The 21,630-nt window shown below is 43.1% G+C and overlaps 1 protein-coding gene across 1 annotated transcript in view; it reads left to right on the top strand.

Moving 5' to 3' along the window:
- The window catches only part of LOC104509028 (beta-adrenergic receptor kinase 2), a gene marked incomplete at its 5' end in the record, with an annotated part of 22,131 nt that extends 2,191 nt beyond the window's left edge, over positions 1–19,940 (top strand). The window contains 13 exons of the mRNA XM_010150830.1: positions 778–877; positions 5,738–5,816; positions 6,969–7,099; positions 8,295–8,389; positions 9,641–9,748; positions 12,449–12,515; positions 12,742–12,842; positions 14,037–14,103; positions 14,565–14,660; positions 16,880–17,042; positions 17,797–17,933; positions 18,883–18,996; positions 19,549–19,940. Coding sequence (XP_010149132.1) covers positions 778–877; positions 5,738–5,816; positions 6,969–7,099; positions 8,295–8,389; positions 9,641–9,748; positions 12,449–12,515; positions 12,742–12,842; positions 14,037–14,103; positions 14,565–14,660; positions 16,880–17,042; positions 17,797–17,933; positions 18,883–18,996; positions 19,549–19,710 — 1,420 coding nt within the window. The remainder of the gene's footprint in view (positions 1–777; positions 878–5,737; positions 5,817–6,968; positions 7,100–8,294; positions 8,390–9,640; positions 9,749–12,448; positions 12,516–12,741; positions 12,843–14,036; positions 14,104–14,564; positions 14,661–16,879; positions 17,043–17,796; positions 17,934–18,882; positions 18,997–19,548) is intronic.
- Positions 19,941–21,630: the final 1,690 nt, after the last annotated feature.

The raw sequence follows: 21,630 nt of genomic DNA, 5'->3' as shown, positions 1-21,630 counted from the left end.
CAGAGCTGTCACGGTGTAGGCAGTTGATTACCGTTGATGCAGTGCTGTAACATGGTGTTTTCCTGAGCGTATTTTAAAACCAAGGGCTTGAAAATCCATGGCTGCCCATGTCTAGAAATCTCATATGGAGGAACACGTGTCCTTCTCGGCTGTTCTCTACTAGTAGGTTCACCTAACATCTTGGAAAAACTATCCCCAGATTGTATTTTATCCTACTCTTTTTTTGGTGGTTGTTAGGGTAACGTTCTTTTTTTGAGCAAGATTTTATTAATTTGTGTAATACAGATGGTAAGAGATTAAAAAATAAAGGTTTCTTGTGTATATCTGACCTTTCCTTGAGTAGAAATAAAACTTAAAAAAAAAAAAACCCAAACCATAAAACTCAGCATGTGTTCAGGATATTACTTTCCTGGTAAAGATGAAACTGTTAGAATTAAATGGAACCATAATAGGGTCGCTGTTATTTCATTCATCCTGCAAATCCTTACTTGTAGATGTTGAAAAATGGACATATGATATGTAATTCCTCTATCACTGTGGTTGTTTGGAATTACTTGTTAGAGCACATTTCTTTGTTAGGGGCCTTCTGTTGAAAATGCTGTAACGCTGTGAGATTTTGGCGATTTTCTTGTTCAGTCACGTAATGATGTCTTGAGTACCAGGTTTAAGTCTTTGCTTACAGGATACTGTAAATCCAGTGGCATGACTGCTAGTGGGTAATGCTGAGTACAGGAGGACATTTTTCTGCTGCTTTTTCTGAACGGTTAATATTTTCAGGTATGCAATGAAATGTTTAGATAAGAAGAGAATCAAGATGAAGCAAGGAGAAACGTTAGCCTTAAATGAAAGAATTATGCTGTCTCTTGTCAGTACGGGAGTAAGTATCATTGATTTGTTATTCTTTTTTGCATATATAACAGCTTTTATATATAATACGTATTCTATCAATTCAGTGGTGTGACACGCAAAAGTTAAACCCCCTCTGGAACCTCCCCCCTGATTCTAGCAATGTGTCTGGGATAAAAATGGAAAAGCAAGCTTGCTTCTCTTGCTACCCATCAGGTCATTTTCCCCTGCTGTTAGACATATCCTGGTAAGGCAAATCCAGAACCAGAAATTAGGGAAGCTACACATCAAGGACGAGGTATTTCCTCTTGTGCCTTTCCTTGGAAACTCCTCCCTTGCCCCAACCTTTCTCTGGAGAAGGGCAGGCAGGTGCTGAAATTAGAAGTCAGCGCATTTCCTTTAACACAGAATTGCATTCACGTTTGGCTTGAACATAAAGATAGATAAAGGACTGGAAAGTGTTTCTTTGTTCTTTTACCTGTGCAATTAACAGCTGGGGTGTATCGTTAGACTTTGATTAATCAAATTAACTGTTTTCACCAAAGGTAAGTTGTGGCTTGTCCAAAAGAGTCTTGAGAACCAGTGGGGTGAAGTTCTGTAGCAGAAACTAGACAAGAAATCTAGGCAAATTAGTAGTAATGGTTCTGTTAACTCTAATTTGTGATTCTGTTGCTCCAGTACTGAATGTGAATTTTCATTTCTAGCGATTCAAAAAGAAAATTGTTCTCAAGGCTGCTAATGGTGGAGCTGGTTTTCTTACGTCACAGTGCCTAGCTAGTCATCGAGCAGCAGCAGAGCCACACAAACCATTTGGGGTTCTTTTGCTAAAGACTATCAGCTCATTAGCCTGCAACATCTTTAGATTCTCAGAAATTTGAAAGAGAGTGTAGAAAAGAGAGATTTTGTACAAGATGCGACCCATTCAGGCTGGATACACCTGGTGCCAGAGAAACAGGAGTGTTTTGAATATATGGAATTCAGTAGGTTTGGAAATGGTAGAATAAGGTAATTCATTTCACTCCTGAATGAAGCTGTTGGGTTTGAATGGCACACGCCTTCCCCCATAATGGAATTTTATGTGCTGCCCGGAACAAAATGAAACTGGGAAGTTCATCATAGTACAATTAGTCATTTAACTGGGAATCCAGATGTCTCTGAAAAAGACATAACAGCTGTGCAGATTACACATACGTTTGTGTAATCAGTTTTGTTAATCCACCTAAAATTTTGGCATTCACAACTACTTCTTGAATAGGGAGTTCGCAAATGTGAGTTCACGGTGGCCGCGCTGTGCGAACGCCTTTCCGCGGTCACGGTTGGAATCAGCGCGGCTCAGAAGTACGACAGACTTCGCAGAGTACAGGGAGCTCCTGGGATTAACGTGGGCTCTGCGTTGTTAGGACTCTCCGTTTGTGCCTTTGCTTTGTCACTGGCTGTTGGTGTAATGTGGACAAACTCTTGCTGAGGTTTGCGTTTCCTGTTCTGCGAGATACAGGCCCTGTCTTCCTCTCCCACGGAGATGTTCAGGCTGGAAATGCACTTTGAAATTCTTAGAAGATAGCATAGGAGGGAAAAATACTCTACTTTCTGTTAAAACTTAAAAAAAAGAGTATTTCCTGTAATACCCAATATTTGCCTACAGTTCAAAAACTGGAACGCTGAAATCACCGTGATCATCGCTGCCCATGGGCTGTATAAAAACAAGGGGCTGTTGGTGGAAGGAAGTGGTTATTTAATAAATCTTTTCCTGGCAGGCAGGAGGTGGTCATTCCAGCAGCCCTTTGCAAGACCTTGCAGGAATGTGGCTTCACTCCACTGTGTCTTCTAATTCTCTTCTGGAAGAATTAGGCAGTTAAGCTGTCTTAATCACCTCTTTTGAGATAATTTGACTAACGACTGGATTCAAGAGTCATAGAATCACTGAATGGTTTGAGCTGGAAGGGACCTTAAAGATCATCCAGTTCCAACCCCCCTGCCATGGGCAGGGACACCTTCCATTAGACCAGGTTGCTCCAAGCCTCATCCAGCCTGGCCTTGGACACTTCCAGGGATGGGGCATCCACAGCTTCTCTGGGCAACCTGTCCCAGTGCCTCCCCACCCTCTCCGGGAAGAATTTCTTCCTGATATCCAATCTAAACCTCCCCACTTTCAATTTAAACCCATTACCCCTTGTCCTGTCACTACAGGCCCTTGTAAAAAGTCCCCTCCCAGCTTCCTTGTAGCCCCTTCAGGTACTGGAAGGTGCTGTAAGGTCTCCCCGGAGCCTTCTCTTCTCCAGGCTGAACACCCCCAACTCTCAGCCTTTCAGTCCCTCAAAGGGACGATTAAGTATAAGGTGGAGCAAAAATGGTCAGGCTGAAGAATAAAACATCTGAGATCAATAATCAAATATATTTTTTTCTGAGAAGAACAGGTACTTTGTTTTCACATGTACCGAGATCTTTAAGAGTCTCGATTTCACTTGGAAGGTAGAATCAATTCCCAAATCATGGAGGAACATCTGTAGGAATGGCTCAGTGTTTCCAGCACTGACGTGCACATCTCTCTGAGCGAGACCTGCCAGGACAGGGCTGTTCTCTAGTTAAAAATGCTACACGGCTCCTCTCCACTGAGAACACAATTTTCTACCTGTTTGCTGTCATTTCTACAGCCGGGTGCTCGGGTTACAGGGAAGAGTCCGAATCAGAGGTTTGCTAGAGTAATGGCTAGTGTGCTGATGTCCTTTAAAATATTACATTCCTATAATTTTTATAGTTATACTAATTTTTTTTCCTCCCACATGATTTATTAGCAGCAACTTGCCTTCTACATTTTTTTACGCTTAATCCAGGATTATTTGGACGTAACGAGGTTGCCAAACTATTCTGAATTCACACACTGTTATACTGTCGCTTATTTTTTTCGCAGAAGAAGCTTGACTGCAATCAAGTATTACTCTCTTGGGAAATTTGCTTTATTGCTTTATGTTTGATTAAAATAAAACCCCAAAACTATAGTTTTTTATTTTATTTTTATGCTGAAAAATACTCTTGCGCAGCAGTTTTTGAGTCAGAAAAAAATCACAGTATTATTCTCTGTTAAACAGTGAGGGGTTGGTGATTAAACTAGGAAGGCTTACACAAAAATGAGTTATGCATCACATTTAAACTTGCAGATTTCTTTTAAAAATGGGTTCCATAAAAATCCAGGCATGTTGTGTTCTGGGATAAAAACCCCTTTTTATTTTTCTACGTATGGTGTTTAAATTCTAACACTGATTCCTTCTGGGTGATGTGATTGCTCTAAGGTTTTAGCAAGCCTACTTGGGGACACTTCGGAATTATCCAGTGCGTTCAGGAAATGAAGTTAATAATTCTACTAAAGCTTTGTTTTGGGAGTTAAGTCGTAACTACGATAGTCTGCAGTTAATGTGCAGTGCAAAGTTTGTAACGAGAAGCAGCATCTTTTGTTAGATGCCATATTCCCTTGCCCATCATCTCCTTATTTCTAGGACTGTTTAGCAATTAGGCATTTCTCAGGCGTGTTTCTGCGGGGTGTTTCAAGCACAGCCCCGCTCTGCCCAAGGCCACCGTGTTTTGCTGCTTCTAAATTGGGAAGGAAACGAGTTCCTGTGAGATATTCCCAGAGCTTTCACTATCAATACTGCAACGATTAACGCATTGTTCAAGTCACGTTAGGTCACATTCTGCTTCCTGTGTCTTCTCCTGGCTCGTCAGCGCTTAAGCTCGTCTTAGCTCATCTTAGCTCACCTTCCTGTCAGCCCCCGCGCTTTGGGGTCAGACCATTGTATCTGTTTCCACAGCAGCCATTCCTTAAGTTTTCATTGTAGGCTGACGGGACACCCCTGGGTTCTTGTGGTTTTGGAGGAGGGGTCGACACTGTCACAGCCACTCCCTGTTAATTAGCCACTTACATCCAATTAGGCCTAATGAAGAGAGGAAGGTCTGCCAACTTTCTGCCGTGGCGTCTGGAGCAGATCATTGGCAGTCAAGAGGTGCTTTTCCAGCTGTACTTTTTGATGGCTGCTTGTCTCGAACATCCGTGTGAATTAAGGCTGAAGTGCCTCAAGAAGTGGGAATGTACTCCATGTAACCCATCCCTTCGCCTGGCCGCTCGCAGCCACGTCCCTAAGTCTGCACCCCACCGCACTGATTTTCTGGGTTTTGCATAATCCGGACCGTGCATCTTGCTTCCCGTGCATCGCGTACGCGTCAGGGTTACGACTTCCTTCCTGGAGCGTTCCTGTTCCTTGCAATCGTCTGCGTGAGTGGTGCTGGAGAGCTGAAGGGCGGCAGCGGGCGGCAGGACGCCTCGCTGTCACCTTTGTGCTCGGTGGGTGGAGAGGCTGTTACCGGGGTAGCTGCCTTTAATGTAGAGGTGAGGATAAAACTCCCTTTCCTTTGGGATTTTGTACGTGACGTGACTCAGGTTCTCAGTTGGTGTCCTGACAGCAGAACATTCACCATGCGGTTTTGGGAAGTAGTGTGTATCCTTTACACTTCCCGGGAACAGCTGTATTTTTTTCCTGAGCTGGCCTAAAACTTGTTAGCTTTAATGTAGCTTTCATGTAAGTCTAGCACAAACTCAAGTAAATATGTTTATAATATGCTGTAACTTAAAGTCTTTAGAAGGTAGTGATGCTACCTGCACTTTTTAAGCCTTTGGCTTGTCATAGCTTTTTTTGGGCTTTCTTGTGTTAAATTAGATAGCAAAATCTGAGATCTCTAAACTGTAAGTGAAATATCAGAGTATGCAGATTAGTACACAATTTTGCCAATATTCTTACTCATTTCCTAATATCATAGGAAAAAATACCATGCGTATTTGTAGCTTTTCTGAGTACTAATTTGCTTATTGCCCGACGTGAACTCTTTGCTCCTTTCCTTCTAGGACTGTCCTTTTATAGTGTGTATGACCTATGCCTTCCACACCCCTGACAAACTCTGTTTCATTCTGGACCTGATGAATGGTAAGTAAGGCTCGTGCAGACAATGATAATATTCCAGAAATACTGACTTGCTCAGTCAGAGGGAGAAAGACGGGAAAACAATTAGAGGTACGAAGCATCCGCCTGCCAGCGGGAGGAGTAAATAGGTCTAAAGCAGGGAAAGTATAGAACAGACTGAAAAATCTCTCATACCTCATAAGAGGAACATATTTAAATAAAGATACCAAAGGGCCTGCTCGTCTGGAAGCGTAAGGAAATGATGGTCATGTGGAGAGGTGTGTGAGGAGATCAGAGACACAGATTTCGGGATAAAAATAAAAGGGTTACTATAAAGAACTTCGTAAAGAAAATAGATGGGGGAAGCATTCCTCAAAGGAAAAACATTATACCTAGAAGCCTCAGCATAACTCTTAGGGGAACAGAAGGAGGAGTTGCTAGAGTTATGAGAGAGAAGATACTGCAGTTCCCTTACTTGCTGAGGATGCTCAGCCCTTGTGGGACTGGGACTGTGGTCCTGCGGGTAAGCACCTAGAGATGTTGGAGCACATCTGCAGGTACCAGGGTGCAAAGCTGGGAATCTAATGGAAAAATAGAGCTCGTACCCTGCTGGAGGCTGGCTTTGGTGTTGTGCGAGTGAAGATTCTCATTAAAATCTAAGCTGTAGGTCAAATTCAAGGTTGATTATCTTAAATCTGTAGCTTGATCAGAAACAATTTTGTAGGAATATGCACCATGTGATGTGTTAATGGTGTGGATTAGCTCACCGAGTGACATTGGATTGTGCCTGTTCTTTGATTAGGCAAGTGTGAAAACATCCCCAGCATGAATATTTGAATATTTTGGCCCGGGTGTCCTTTCTAGGTCCCTCCAAACCTGGGCACTTCTACATGCTAATTCATTCAGTTCTCCAGAAACCTGTCTGTGACTGAATGCAAATGTGTCTGAAGTAAATGCATTTTTTTAAGGGAGTTTCAGGTTGATCAAATTTATTTATTAACTTCATCAGGTGTTTTGTCACCATGTGTACCTACAGAGTGTATGTCTGCATTCCTGTGTGCTTCAAACGTTACAAGAAGCTACAAATGCTTTTTTTCCCCACCTACGTCATGCTGTCTGCCTGAGAGGCAAGGTTTTACTGCTCTTTTAATTGCATCTCAATTCCTCTAATTTCAGGAGGAGATTTGCACTACCACCTCTCCCAGCACGGAGTGTTTTCTGAAAAAGAAATGAGGTTTTATGCTACTGAAATTATCCTGGGTTTAGAACACATGCACAATCGCTTTGTTGTATACAGAGACCTAAAGGTAATCGTTAACGTAGTGACTGCGTTCACTCAGGTGGTTGTTAGATAGCAGCAAACAATCCAGAGATACCAAGGAGTTAAATGAAGTATCTTCTTCATTTAAGAGAAGGGAAGGCTCCAGGGAGACCTTATAGCACCTTCCAGTGCCTGGGGGGTGCTACAAGGAAGCTGGGGGGGACTTTTTACAAGGGTCTGTAGTGACAGGACAAGGGGTAACGGGTTTAAATTGAAAGTGAGGAGATTTAGATGAGATATCAGGAAGAAATTCTTCCCAGAGAGGGTGGGGACGCACTGGGACAGGTTGCCCAGAGATGTTGTGGATGCCCCATCCCTGGAAGTGTCCAAGGCCAGGCTGGATGAGGCTTGGAGCAACCTGGTCTAGTGCAAGGTGTCCCTGCCCATGGCAGGGGGGTTGGAACTAGATGATGTTTAAGGTCCCTTCCAGCTCAAACCATTTTATGATTCTGTGATCTTACCTGAAATGTTTTTTTGGGGGGGAAGAATACAGATAAATGGTTTATTTTTGGCTGATTTTTCTAATAATTTTTCAGTATTGTTCTGATCTGTGTTATCCTCTCATTTAACCAGCCTGGGAGATAATCCCTTGGGGTCAGAATAAGTCCTGTGCAGTGTAACTCATCTCACCATCTTAAAGATTCTATTAACGTAGAGTGTACTATGTCTCTGAGAGCCCTGTAAGAGGCGTGAGTCTGATGGGAGACTAATAGGAAGACAGTTGCTCTGGAGCATTTCACTGATGATTGGGAAGTTCAGAACTGCTCCCAGAGAGGTGTCTGTGAGCCAGGTGACAACAAAAGTGGGGGAAAAATCTGCGCAGAGAGCACAGGGTGTAAATTGCAAGTAAAATCTGTAAGACTCTTCTCTGAAAGAACCAAAAGCAATATGGACTTGAGGCCAAAGCAGATTTATTCTTTCATTTGCTTTCCATTTCAAACCTTCCCTGGTTGTTCTGTTATTAGTCAGTATTTCATAATCTCCTCTGGAGATGATGGTACTGCCCCCTTAGAATGTAGATTTTATCTAGAAAGTGTCTGTGACATTGATGTAAAAAAAAGGCAGTTACAATTACCAGAGAGTAGTGATGTTTGAGAATGAGTTACTGTGCTCTGAGAATTTGTCATCCCGTCCAGCGAAGAATACCGAGTGGTGACCTTTCTGTGTTTGTGTGTTTCTAGCCTGCCAATATCTTGTTGGATGAACACGGGCACGTGAGGATATCAGACCTTGGGCTAGCTTGCGATTTTTCCAAAAAGAAGCCACATGCTAGTGTGTAAGTATTGTGGGAGCTTTGCAGCACGTACAGCTATTGCTGAATAAGTCCTTCATGTGTCTTTTATAATTTAACCTCGCCTAAAGGAGAAAAACAACACTTGCGTGGCACAGGCTTGCTTTACAGTAAAACATAGCTAAGCTGGATACTCTAATAAGGTTTTTGAGTCTCTTCTCTCTGTTTTCCTGCACCGTTGTAGCAGCTGATGTGTAGGCTTGGCTGGAAGATGACACATTATTTCGAGATGATTCACTGTTCAGAGAAGATAAGAACCTGACTGAGTTAAAGTACCAGATTGTTTTAATTGTCCTTAATGGATAATTAAGTATTCTGCCACTGACTGAAAAACAGGATTTATTGTGTCTTTCTCTTTCTGGATCTATGTGGAACTGGAGGCAAGTTGTGTTCCTTTCTGCCTCTTGGCATCAGGTCATATCTGGGATCTGAATTTCTTGGGATGTGTGTGGATTCCACATCTTATCTGGCACATTTTATTCTTAGGTCCTCATTTGCCCTGAATTTAGTCTCAGAATTTATGCAAAAAGGAAAGCTTCATCCTGTCATGTCTTAAAAGATTTGCGGTGTAGTAGCTTCTTGAAGAAGCTTGTACATTCTGATTGCATCGAGGGTAAAAGCCCTCAGTGGGTAAAAGCATGGTGCCTGCTTTGCTGTGGTGACCAGCGGTGGTTTCTGGAGGAGATGTCTTGGTGTCAGGTCTAGCACTCAGGTGTTAGCTGGAAGGAGACACATGAAACACCTTGTGAGAGCATGAGCCAGCTCTGCTCGCCCTGTTTCTGTGGCTGGGGTAAGAGCTGGTCTCAGTCTTGCAGGGCCCAGGGCTGGAGCCATCTGGCCTGAAGCATCAGGAGCCCTGACTCTGTGCTGGTGTCTGTCTTTCCTGTACATGGAGTGGACAGAGTGCCCAACTCCTGCCTCTCTCTCATGTTCCAGTCTTAGACAGAAGGCTGCTGCCTAACCCTATACTGATCCTGCTAAATCTCTCTGTAGCTGCTTCAGTTTGCCTCATCCTTTCTGTTGTTTATGCTTTAAGGTATTTCCTCAGTAGATATATACAAACAGAAAACAGGCAAATGTATGTATAGCTAAAGAAAAATCGAAATAAAATCATGTTTAAAATGAATTCTCTTTAGGCTCTTACGAGAAAACACTGATTTTTATTTTTGACTGTATTTTTTTACAGTGATAGTTTTATTTGTAATCAAGATTATTTTGTCCCTTTCCACTTCTCAGAGGTACCCATGGCTACATGGCTCCAGAGGTGCTCCAGAAGGGAACAGCGTACGACAGCAGTGCAGACTGGTTCTCGTTAGGCTGCATGCTTTTCAAACTTCTGAGGGGGTGAGTGAAGTTTTATATCTAGTATGGGTTTTTTTGTTTTTGAGCATGGGCTTCGTCGTTGTCTCTCCCTTGAAGTACTAATACGTGACCTACTACATATTATCTGAAATGATACGTTTCTGCTGTCTTGGCAGTTTAGGCCATGTCTGCACGTGAGACTAAACCAGGCTTTTTTTTGCTTCCAAACCAAACAAAACACAAGCCCTGCTTCCCTTAGTAGGTGCAGGGCAGCGAGGAAGGCAGATGCTCTGTCCACTCCTTTGACTTCTGCTGATAGGCAATTTACTCATCTCTTGGCAATTGTTAGTATTTTAAACAATAGGGTGTTATTCGTCCGCCAGCAGTCCTGTTGAATTACGGACTTGATGTTGTGCTTAAGACCTGCTGTTAGGGTGAACTCTTTGCTGCACTGTTCCCTTTTTAGCAGGATACTCGGTTACTTTCCTTCCTTGGGTAAGTTGTAATGTGTGGATGCTTCCATTTGCTGCCTCTGGCCCGTAACCCTATTGGTGTACAGAATATGATAATTACAGCTTCGTTAACTATTACCTTTTCAGTAAACTTATGTGGCTGTGTAGAATTTATTAAGACTCAGAGATTGATCTGAATGGTCAGTAAGCACTGATTGGCAAGTGTTGACAATAGCATCCTCGTGTTAATGGTGAAACAAAAAGTCTGTTAAGCTCTTCAGAGTGCTTCTCTGTAAAGTCTAATCATTAGTTGGATCATCCTGTGTCCTCGCACTAATTAATTATAAGCTCTTACCTCTCTCCCAGACACTGTACAAAGGTAAGCACATGGCTGCTGAATGGAAGTATAAAGCTGTATCAATTTAACAGTAATTGTTCACAGAATAGACTAAATGTAAGTGTGCGAATAAAGAAAGAAATGGTGCTTAAATTGGGGGGGGGAAAAGTGTTTCTAAGCATGGACAGCGTCGTGCAGCTGTGAGCAGCATTCTCTCTCTAAACATTCGCTGAAGAATTCTGTAGGTGGAAAGACCCACAACCACGTGGGTTTGCCAGGAGGAGAGTGGGGAGCATCTTTCCCAGGCAGGACCACTGTGTGCTCGGAGTCTGGTGAGAGCTTTTCCTTTCAAGTCACTTGAGCACCCAGAGGATTAGGGCATCCAACCGACTGGCGTGGTTCTTCCTTCACAGGACAGAAGCTGTCTGATGAAAGAACTAGCACCTAGGGGCAGATGGTCCCACTGGCCACGGAAACTCGGGCTTGTGGGGCAGGGAGAGCTGTCTCTCTGGACTGTTGATTCTTCCCGAGAGATGTGCAGGGCGGTATCGGTGGTCGGCCAGAAGCCAAAGCATTATTCATTGTGAACGATCCTTCCTCATCTGGTCTGAAGCCACTTAAGCAACTCGCATCCCAAAACAAGGGTTGGGCACATGGTGCCATTTCTTGGTGTTTAGTAAATTTAATCTGGCATAAAATCTGCCCATAAGCCCACAGTGAGTTATTTGCTTCCATGATCTACTCAGAGCCTCACTCTCAGGCTATATGAGGCTGTATGTTAGCCATTTACTCCTGCTTTCTTACCTATCGTACATAAAAACAGAGGAATGGAATTCCTGCCCTGTCCATCAGATCCATCCACCAGAAATGTTTTTGAGGATAAAAGGGAAATAACTCTTTGAGTGGCAGGTCCCCAGTTGAAAGAAGCTAGTGGCAAGACAAAATGATATGTAATAGCTAATTAATGTATTCATAAGTAAATAACATTTTAATTTTGAAAAATATCATTCCCTCAAAATATTGAAGAAAACGAAGAAACAGGGAATATATCAAAAATCTAATAAAAAACCCTCATACTAAAATGTTTCTGCTTTCTTTCCTGCTGTTACTTAAGCACTGCATGGTAAATCTGTAATATGCTAAGGTCTTCCTTACCTAAAAGAAAGAAGTCAAGCTCAGAACATAATAGGAAAGGGATAAAGCTGATAATTTACCAGGTATCATGGAATGTCTTCCGGTCGTGGATGCCGAGGTGTCTGTGATTACCCTCTCTGGCATCTCCTTACTTTAAATCTGGCTTCATTCTCCCGTGTTGGGTCCGTACTCGGCCTCCAGGTGCAGATCCACGTTGTTAAAGGTCTGTGTTGTGGTAGCTGCTGGGGGCTGCTTCTTAGATGAAGCTGGTCTGGGAGACAGGTGTAATTGGCAAGGCCTTTGGAACACCATCTTTAGGGACGGATCAGTGCATTTAAGAATAAACTAACCCTCTGCGTGCCTTTATATGGAGTAACTAGATTAGATTTCCCCGAGTTCCATACTCCTCAGGGCTGTCGGTGCGCAGGCTTGAAAGAAACCGAGTGGTGGCTGCTCTCTGAACTGCATTTTTGATGCCCACGGCATGCGATTGTACTGAAAAAGGAAGGGATAACGTTTTTTTTGCAAAGTGGTGCAGCCCTTTGTAGTAATAAAAGAAAACAAAGTTGTAAAAGATCAAACCATGCCTTGATATTTTTGAGGTAGCCAGTGGCCACAGTATGCTAGTGTGTGAAGACTCATTTTTCATTGTAAATGCTAAATGTTTCACGACTTGTTGAATTGTTCTGCAGGACAGGATTGATGAGGTGGAAGAATGGGACTTAAAGGATGCTACGTGCTTTCCTGGTGTTGCCACAGCTGAAATGACCTGATTTGTTATGGCTTTACATTCATTAGTGTGTTTTCTTATTTCTACAGTCACAGTCCTTTCAGGCAGCACAAAACCAAAGATAAGCATGAGATCGACCGGATGACGCTCACCGTGGTAAGGAGCCTGCTGACAGTTGTGGTTACATTCCTCTGATTTAATAAACTCCCATTTCCTTTAAAAACTGGAACCATATAGCCTGCTTTCTGCGAAAGCTGTCTTTACACATGAGGAGTTCTTTACAAACACTGTTAAAGAAAAGCTGCTCCCCTATGTGGGACTATTTAATTATAGACTCCTTCTATAACTTAAGTGTCTCTCTTGGTACTTCTTTTTTTCGCAGAATGTGGAACTACCAGATTCATTTTCTCCTGAACTGAAGTCCCTTTTGGAAGGGCTCCTGCAGCGGGATGTTAGCAAGAGACTTGGATGCCAAGGGAGAAGGTAAGCGTTGTCTTCTCCTTGGACCACTGCCTTTAAAAATTTCCACTTCTCTGTAAGTGAATGAATTCATTTAAAGTAAAAAATCTGCTTCCTGTTGTGATGATTTTGATTTTGGAAAGAGAACATTAAAAAGCGTAGTTGCATGGATTTACATTTCAGTTTGCTTTTGGTTTGGACAAATTTTTGGACCGTTTCTGTCATTGAAGCCTTACCCCGAGGTCTCTGCAGCCATGCTGACGTTGGATGGTGTTCATCCTTTTCATTCCTCTGTTGTGTTTATGGTTTTGCCTGATCTGTTTTGGCATGAAGTCGTATCACTTGATTCAGACATATTGATAGCTAAAATGTATTGCTTATGTTGTAGCTGTAATAATAAGAGCATATTACACACACACACAAAAACCCCAACCCCCAAACTCCCAGGCACAGAAAGCTGTGAATACTTTCTTCTTTTTGAGTTGCCTCTATTTCCAGATATACCTGTTTTTTTTCATGATTCTGAGGAAAAGGGCATTTATTTCTTATGTTTATTGACTACAGAACACTACTTGCTCCTGCTGAGTTTACCTTGCTTATGGCTGTTAACTGGAATTGCACTCATCACCTGTTTAAACAGCCAGCGTGTGCCTCGTGTGAGGCCAGGAGAGAAAACTGAGAGGAGTAAATAACTGCTGAGAAGCCCTTGGCGATGTGATACCTGTAAATTGATAGTCACACCTGAGACTGGGTGTCCCTCGAATTCCAGTGAGACATTCAGAGGGTTGTTTATCCTGGAGACCTCTGCGATAGTGACCTGAGTTTGCTTTTCAGCCTTGGGCTCACCAAGCGTAGTTCTTTATTTTGCCATAAAATATGAATAGTATCAAATGGAGTGGCATAAGCTCATTACTTAGACGCTGTGTATGGGATCTGACAACGGGTGAGCATTGTGTGCTGTTGGAACTGGTGGGATACCAGCAAAACAAGAGGTTTTTTTTTGCACAAGAAGCAAAACAAGTGCCAGACACTATTTCCGGTCCTTCCACATCAAAGTCTTCTGTTGTTTACTTAGGGAGACTTTTTTCTCCTTAAAAATAAAGAGCATTTTACCAATGTTTCAGGTAATGGAAATGTGACCTTTGAGTGCTTTATATTTCTCAATTACATTTGAAAAGCCCCTTCATTTTGTTGACTTCAGTTACTTTTATTTTGCAGTGCACAAGAAGTAAAAGAACATCCTTTCTTCAAAGGCATTGACTGGCAGCAAGTCTATTTACAAAAGGTAAAGGATTAAGATAGTAACCTTAGCTGACTTGGGAAAGCAGTGGAAAGAAAGTAAGCCTAAACAGGTAATGGACAGAAAACTTCAGGCTTCCAGTCCCCAGCGCAGGGACTCATCTGCGTGAGTACGTAGAGGATTGTGGAGGAAAACTGCTGTGTATTCATTACTCCAAGTCTTCCTCATCACTAGTACTGAATTACTACTTGTTCAGAGTCAAATGACTGCATGGTTTCTCCTGCTTGGCTGTCTTTAAGCTGTAGGGATTTTTCTTTGAAGTTTTAGAGGACCGTTTATTAAAAAAGTGGAAAACTTCTTTGCACTGAAGTTTCATTTCAAGGCACGTAGTTTTGCAGCGTCACGTATAGTTCGTGCAAAAAATAAAAACGCTTTTACATCTCTACAGAACGGATTTAAATAATGTCCGTTAATTTGTCTTCAATTATGCTGCTTTTATTTTCTAGTATCCTCCACCGTTGATTCCTCCTCGGGGAGAAGTAAATGCAGCAGATGCTTTTGATATTGGGTCATTTGATGAAGAGGACACTAAAGGCATCAAGGTATACAGCTTGAAACGCTGGGTCGAGAACAGCACCGTGACTGCCGTGCTTAACGTCGCGTGTGTGCATGCCATTCCTTTGCTTGGGGGGCTGCTGAATGTGCAAGGAGTTGCTTTCAAGCTTGGAAACTTAATCCATGCTGTTAGGAAAGCGGTAGCTTGGGCTGGTTGGCTGATTTGTTGTTGCTCGCCAAGTCCTTATGTTTTATTTTTTTAGATTGACTGAAATCTGCCTTCCTATCAAAAGTTTTATATGATAAAGCAAATATTTCAAATGGTCGGACAACTTTTGGGAAAGATTTTCAAGAATACCTAATGGTTTGTAGTTTCAGGAGTCGTAACTTTTTTCTGGGAGCTTGGATGAATCAAACTAAACTTTATTTTTTACCTCTTACCTTGTAGTCGGAGGGTGCGTTGGGGAACTCTAATAAATGACAAACTGGAGAGTAATGGTAGCAACTTTGTAAGCTAGGAAAGTGATCAAAGAAACTTTCAGGTTCTGATATTATCCAAAATCTAATGAAAACGATGTAAAGGAAAAAAATGAGAAGTCGAAGCTGCTGTCCCATTTCTTGTATGGAGGTGGGGTAGTGTACCCTGCGCACTCTCCCCCTCTTCTGAACCCCCCCGATGCTCCGAGACGGCAGGTGAATCAGTGCTTCTCTTGGGGCCATCCCAGTCGTTCCATAGCTCCAACTTTGTTCTTGTTATTACAGAAGTGAGTCAGGAGGGGAAACTAATTGCTCTAAACTTTATAAGCAAAAAAAACACGTTAAGTACTCACTGTGCCCAGAAAGGAGCTTGTCTGTCAGTGTCACCTGCTGTAATTACAGAAGTTGGCACAGGAAGGATTTCACGTGTTTAAAGGGAAACGCAGAGAACCCAAGATGTTCCTTATCCCAGAAGACTCCACATCTTCAGCGCCAGTGTTAGACTAACAGGATTCCAGTTTCCTGCATTTCTGGAATGCCATAATTTGGAGGAACGTTTTGCAAAGAGAAACCAGGTGGTCTTTTTGTTTATTGAGGGGATCAGATCTTCTCAGCAAGGCCTGTAAATCGTGTGGCCGGATCGCTTCCATGTAGGCTTTGTTCAGGCTGCCTATACGATAAATTTATTCTTAGTCATGAGTCAGGAAGGGGTATCATGTCCAGCTTCTTTGCTCTGCGCTTTCACTGGGATGTCACGGTCTTTTAGAAGGGCCTGAATAATTTGTGCTCCTGAGTCAGCTGCAGCCGGAGCTTCCACTGAGGTGTCAGGAGCCGTCTCTGCCCGTGAGGATGCCGGTTTGGAGTGCCTTGCTCTCCTCCGTTGCCCCCATGGATTATATTTATCCTGCAGAGTGTCCTGTGACACCGAGAACACGTGTTCCCTGAGGTTACAAACTGGAATCCCAACAGTGGATGCCCGTGGCTTCCCCCTCTTACTCGGATGCCGTGAGCAGTCCCTGTAAGCCACTTGCACACACCCGCAGAGATGTCTTCTGGCTTTGGATCCAGTGTGTGTTTTCCTGCTGTGATACAGCTATGGAGCTCTGAAAAGGAGGAGAATATCGAGGAGCGGCTGCAGAGTAACTCATCCCCAGATGAAAGCCTTGAATAATTTTATAGGGAAAACATTGTTCTCTTCTTACACTGCGCCCAAGTGCCTCATGGCTAAGCCCAGACTGTGGCTGTGTCGAGCAACAGGCCATCCTTCCTGAACATCCGGTCACCTTGGTGTCCCTCAGTGCGATTCAAGTACTGTAGTTCAGGGACAGGGGAGAAAAGCATCTGTAAAACAGGAAAATCGAGGTCTACAGCATGCACTGCTGGATTTTGAAGGTTAATTACTCATAATGTAAAATTAAGCTGTGGAAGCACGGAAGCCATCCTCGTGTAAAAGGCACCTTGTCATTTATTCATGGAATTTTTGTGCTGGGGAAGCTTTTAACACAATTAGACGTTTTGTTAACACTGATGATGCAACGAAGTGAGGCTTTCAGAACTGTCAAACCAAACGAGTTGTACACTGATTACCTGTTCTCTGTATGCAAACGATATTGTTGCTTAAACTAGAACCGGTGTTTTCTCTTGTTTGCACCTGATTGCCCTGGTAAGGTTGGAGTTCAGTGTATGTTTTAAAATTATACTGTTATATGGGTAACTACTAACTATTTGGGATAATAATGGTAAAAGTTATTAATATATTGGGGTTTTGTGTTGTTTTTTCTCTTGCAAGTTGCTTGATAGCGACCAGGAATTATATAAGAACTTCCCCCTGGTAATATCGGAGCGTTGGCAGCAGGAAGTAGCAGAAACTGTTTATGATGCAGTAAACGCAGACACAGATAAAATTGAGGCCAGAAAAAGGGCTAAAAATAAGCAGCTGGGCCACGAGGAAGGTAATCTGTCAACTACACCTCTCTCCATCTTTTGCTGCTAGGTAGTAATTCATGTGTCTGAAGTTGCACACGACAGACTCTCATATTCCTGTCATTCACCAGTAATTGTTAGAATTCCTTTAGTCAGTATCGTGTTTCTTAATGTTTTGAAATGCTGTATGATGACATAGTGTTTTGGAAAACCTTTTGTACTTTCTTTTAAAGATTATCATGTACAGCCTTTCATCGTTTTTGTTTATGGTGTACGCTCAGAAAAGAGTGTGTGGGCTTTGATGGCGTGACAGCGCAGCCGAGAAAGAAAACAGGGGGCGTGGGGGGGCAGGTCCTTTGCAGCAAACTTCACTTGTTTGCACGAGGATGTTGCATCACAGGCTCTGAATTTTAGATGGCAACATACAGTGCTTTTACTGGTTAAAAAGAGAGTTTTAATAGAACTTTTGATTCTTTTAAAAGTTAATATGATACTTTGTAAAGAACCAAACACTCTTCTTGCTTACTGCACTGCAGCTCATGTGATTAAGACAGAATAAAATATTTTTCATAGTACTTTTAATTCTTTTACTGGTTAATAAGATACCTTTTTAAGAACTAAATGCTGTTCTTGGTTGCTTCACTGCAGCTCATGTAATTAGGCAGGATTGGCTCTGTGTGTGCCCGCTGGGGTCAGTACCGTGTCCTCTCCCGACACAGCCCGTTTGCAGAACGCTTGCAGGCAGCGCCTGGTTTTGCCTGCTGACGCTTCCTCTTGTTACAGACTACGCGCTCGGGAAGGATTGCATTATGCACGGATACATGCTGAAATTGGGGAACCCCTTCCTGACTCAGTGGCAGCGTCGTTACTTTTACCTCTTCCCAAACCGACTTGAGTGGCGGGGAGAAGGAGAGTCACGGGTAAGTGAGGTTACTCGAGGGAGCAGCGACTTCCAGGGGTGGGAAAGGCAGGTGGGTGTTGAGGCAAACCTGAGAACTTGTACTCTGCCATACCTCCCCTGGCAGTAGGGTTTTGTCCCCGTGTGTCTAGTGGATTTAAGCAACTTCCCTTGAGTATTGCGTTGGCTGACGGGTAGCTGCGCTGCGCTCGGAAACGCTGACTCGAGAAACCTGTTTGCTTTGTTCTGTTACCTTTTTTTAAGGAATTTGGTAGTTCATGGTGTTGTTTTTCGTTTAGGACTTCTGGACTATTTATACAAAAAAACATAAACTGGTAAGGTCATAAATGCTATAGCATTTCGTTTCAAAGAAAATGCTATAGTAACTTTAGTTTAGGCCAGCTGTGGTCACGTGCGAGGCAGAGCGTTTGTATATTTGGTTAAGTAAGGTTGTGGAATTATCAAAACACCCTTACGGTCTGCAGCGAAAGCTTTTCTGCAAACTGTTGTGTATGTTTGCTTATGTGTAAGCATACGCTGCTTACATAGTCCCTTGCAGCTCTTTGAAATACTAAGATTGTCCCTTTTTTTTTTTTTTTAACAGCAGTAATACTTGGAAAATACATACAATTATGTGCAGCTCTCCTGAGGGAGAAGAGTGACTGTTTTGTTTGCAGACACACCTATTTGTAGATTCCTATTTCATGCTGTCATTACTGGCTTTCTTAGCTTATGTTTCATTGGGTCTGCTGAAGCAACCAAGCCCCTTGCTAAATCTCTCTCTTACCTTATAATCTATCTTTAGTTCATGACCCAGTCCTCAGAAATAAAGAAATGGTGGTGTAATGACTGTTAATGTTCATAACTTGACATATATTGGTAGTCCAGAAAAATTAGTAGCTTTATTTGATGGGTAACAGGGTTTTTTTCGAATCATCTGCTTTATTTTTTGTTTTTTGCGCATGCTACAGCAAAACCTACTGACAATGGAACAAATAGTGTCTGTTGAAGAAACACAAATAAAAGATAAGAAATGCATCTTGCTGAGAATTAAAGGAGGAAAACAGTTTGTCCTACAGTGTGAGGTGAGCCGCTTGTTTTTCAACAACTGTTAATCCAACTGTTTGGCGTATGATGAACCGATGGAACGGTTTTTCAAGTCCTCCCATTATACATTAACAGAGGGTAATTGACGGAGCAGAGCTGAATCTAAGCAAAACCGGCAGGATTTATTATGCTTGAATTTTGAAAGCAGGAAAGCTGCAGCTATGCCAGCCGTGGATTGCAGTGGGGTTTGGGCCAAAATGAGTTCAGGCTAATAAATAGGTAAAAACTTCAGAAATTCTCGACCTCCATGGGCTTCGGAGGCCTTGTCGGCGCGGGTCTCGCCGCCGGTAGTTGATGGCCACTGGCGCGTTTGCGAGGCCGGAGGTACGCAAGTCCTCGGAACACCTTGACCGGTGGCAGTTGCTGCCGCCTTGGCGGGGTGACGGAGAAGCAAAGGGCAGCACGTTTCCAATATCCACTTACTCATTCCTTCGGAAAATTGCGATAAGTTGCTTAAAGTGCTGTCTGAGAGAGAAGACGCTATTGGCAGTTTGCTATGAAGTGCCAAACTACTTCTGTATCTCTTTCAGAGTGACCCAGAGTTTGTTCAGTGGAAAAAAGAGCTGACGGAAGCTTTTACCGAGGCACAGAGGTTGCTGCGTCGGGCTCCAAAGTTTCTCAACAAATCTCGCTCAACAGTTGTAGAGCTTTCAAAACCGCCGCTCAGCCACAGGAATAGCAATGGCCTGTAGGAGAGACAAAGTTCCCTTAGGGAGAGCAACTCGGTGAACATGTTGAGTTTCACAGAATCCTTACGAATTACTTTGTGCAATCCTGGACGCGGGATGTGCTTAGAAGAGGAAGAATTAGATGTTTACAGCGTGGGATAACGTCAGAACCCTGTCTCTGGAGGTTGTGAAGAGTGGAACAATGGCAAGCGCATTCGCGCTCCTCGCAGCGCGAGGAAATGACCAAACGTAGAGGCTGCGTATTGCTCCCATGCATTCCCTCACCCCGGCGCTGCCCGAAACGTGGTCCGTGACTCTGGAACTACTGATGGAAGGAAGACACTGTCTTCTCTGCAATACCCTTGCTTGGTTGGGTGCCAAGCCTGGAGACCGAAACGGTTGCTGCTGGCTGGGATTGCACACGCGCGCGTGCGATAGCGACGAACCCCTCAGCTGCAGAAGGAGCTGCGGAACTTGCCGTGTGGGATAACCTTTAATCTGTCGTGTTGCCATGTTCCTCTCGGCCATTACTGCTGACTTGATAATAACCTTGCTCCATACTGCTGATGATCAACAGTGGGACTCTTAGGCACTTCGAAGTACTGAATTCTAACTGTCCTGTGGTTTAAATGTTATTGCTACTCCATGGAAACATTGAACTCGAGTGATTCACTTGGTTTGTTGTACTCACTGATAGTAGCTACCACCGTTTTGCTTCTTCTACGTATATGCAGTACTATAACTGACACAATAGAGTAATAATTGGTGAAGAGGAATTTATGGTAACTTCATCTAGTGCTCTGTTGTATAAATTGACTATTTTAGCACAGTTTTTAAAGAGCAGATTCCTTTTGACAAGTTTACAGTGAACATAAAGACAGTTCTTTTCCATTTCAGGTCAACTGCACTTTTTAAAAATTAAAAAAGAAATTATTCGAATCCAATGCATTCTAGTGCATGTGCTGGGATAAAATGCCTGGGTACCTTGGTACGTGTTCCGGATCGCCCCTCAGTTATGGCACTTGTGGATCCTTCCCTCTTACGTTAAGCGAGTGTGTTCTCATAGCGTAGATATCCCAGACTTTCGCTGTAGCTCAGCTCCGGAGGGTCGTGCGCACATCCCGCGGCTCGGCTTGCAAAAGGATTTTTAACTTTCTTTTCTAGAGAGTTCAAACTGTCCACACTGAGAACAGCCTGAGAATCCTGAGGATGGAACTGACAAAGCAAGCTGACCAAATGGCAGATTTACATTGGTTTTACCCGAGACACCCGTCATGTCATGTGGAAATTCTTGCTAAAGTAAAGGTAGAATCTCTTCGCTGTTAGACAACTCGACGCATGTGAACTCAGCCTTACCCTGGTTATCGTGATGCTTTGTAAGAGACAGGTCACCGCTTAATTTAAGCTTTTTTTTTTTTTCCTTTCCGAGTCAGCAAACCCCTTAGAGAACATTCTCTGCTTAATTATGGCGGTGCAGCTCTCGTGGTCGCTGAAGACAATGGGAATTGCAGCTCCGTAAATGGGGAACAGGAGTTACCATCAGCTTACTCTGCCTACCTGCCGCGCATGCTTCCTCCGGCTCGTGCTGCTGGCGGATAACCACAGAGTTCTGGACCCGTTTCCTTGGAGAAAAGTACAAATTGGCAAAAAATGGGAGAATTATTTTGAAAGCATTAGTTTATCCTGACCACACTTGTAATTAAAATCGGATGTATTTGCTTCTAGAAGTGGGAGTGGCTTTACTCTGCATAGCATGTGCTCTCACACGTCTGCGAACTCTGTCTTGTCTGCTGCAGCATCAGGAAAAAGGATATTTGGGAAGATTCCCCATGTGAGTAAGGAAAAAGGCATTTGGGAAGATAACCCCTGTGAGTAAGGTGATGTCCTTCATCATTTTTTCCCTCTTATTTGTGAAATTACTCTGGATAAAGAGTACCAACCTCT

Source organism: Eurypyga helias, unplaced genomic scaffold (assembly GCF_000690775.1).
Source record: "Eurypyga helias isolate BGI_N326 unplaced genomic scaffold, ASM69077v1 scaffold38574, whole genome shotgun sequence".
Lineage (NCBI taxonomy): Eukaryota > Metazoa > Chordata > Aves > Eurypygiformes > Eurypygidae > Eurypyga > Eurypyga helias.
The sequence above is the reverse complement of the archived record's forward strand: the minus strand, read 5'-3'. Positions and strand labels throughout refer to the sequence as shown.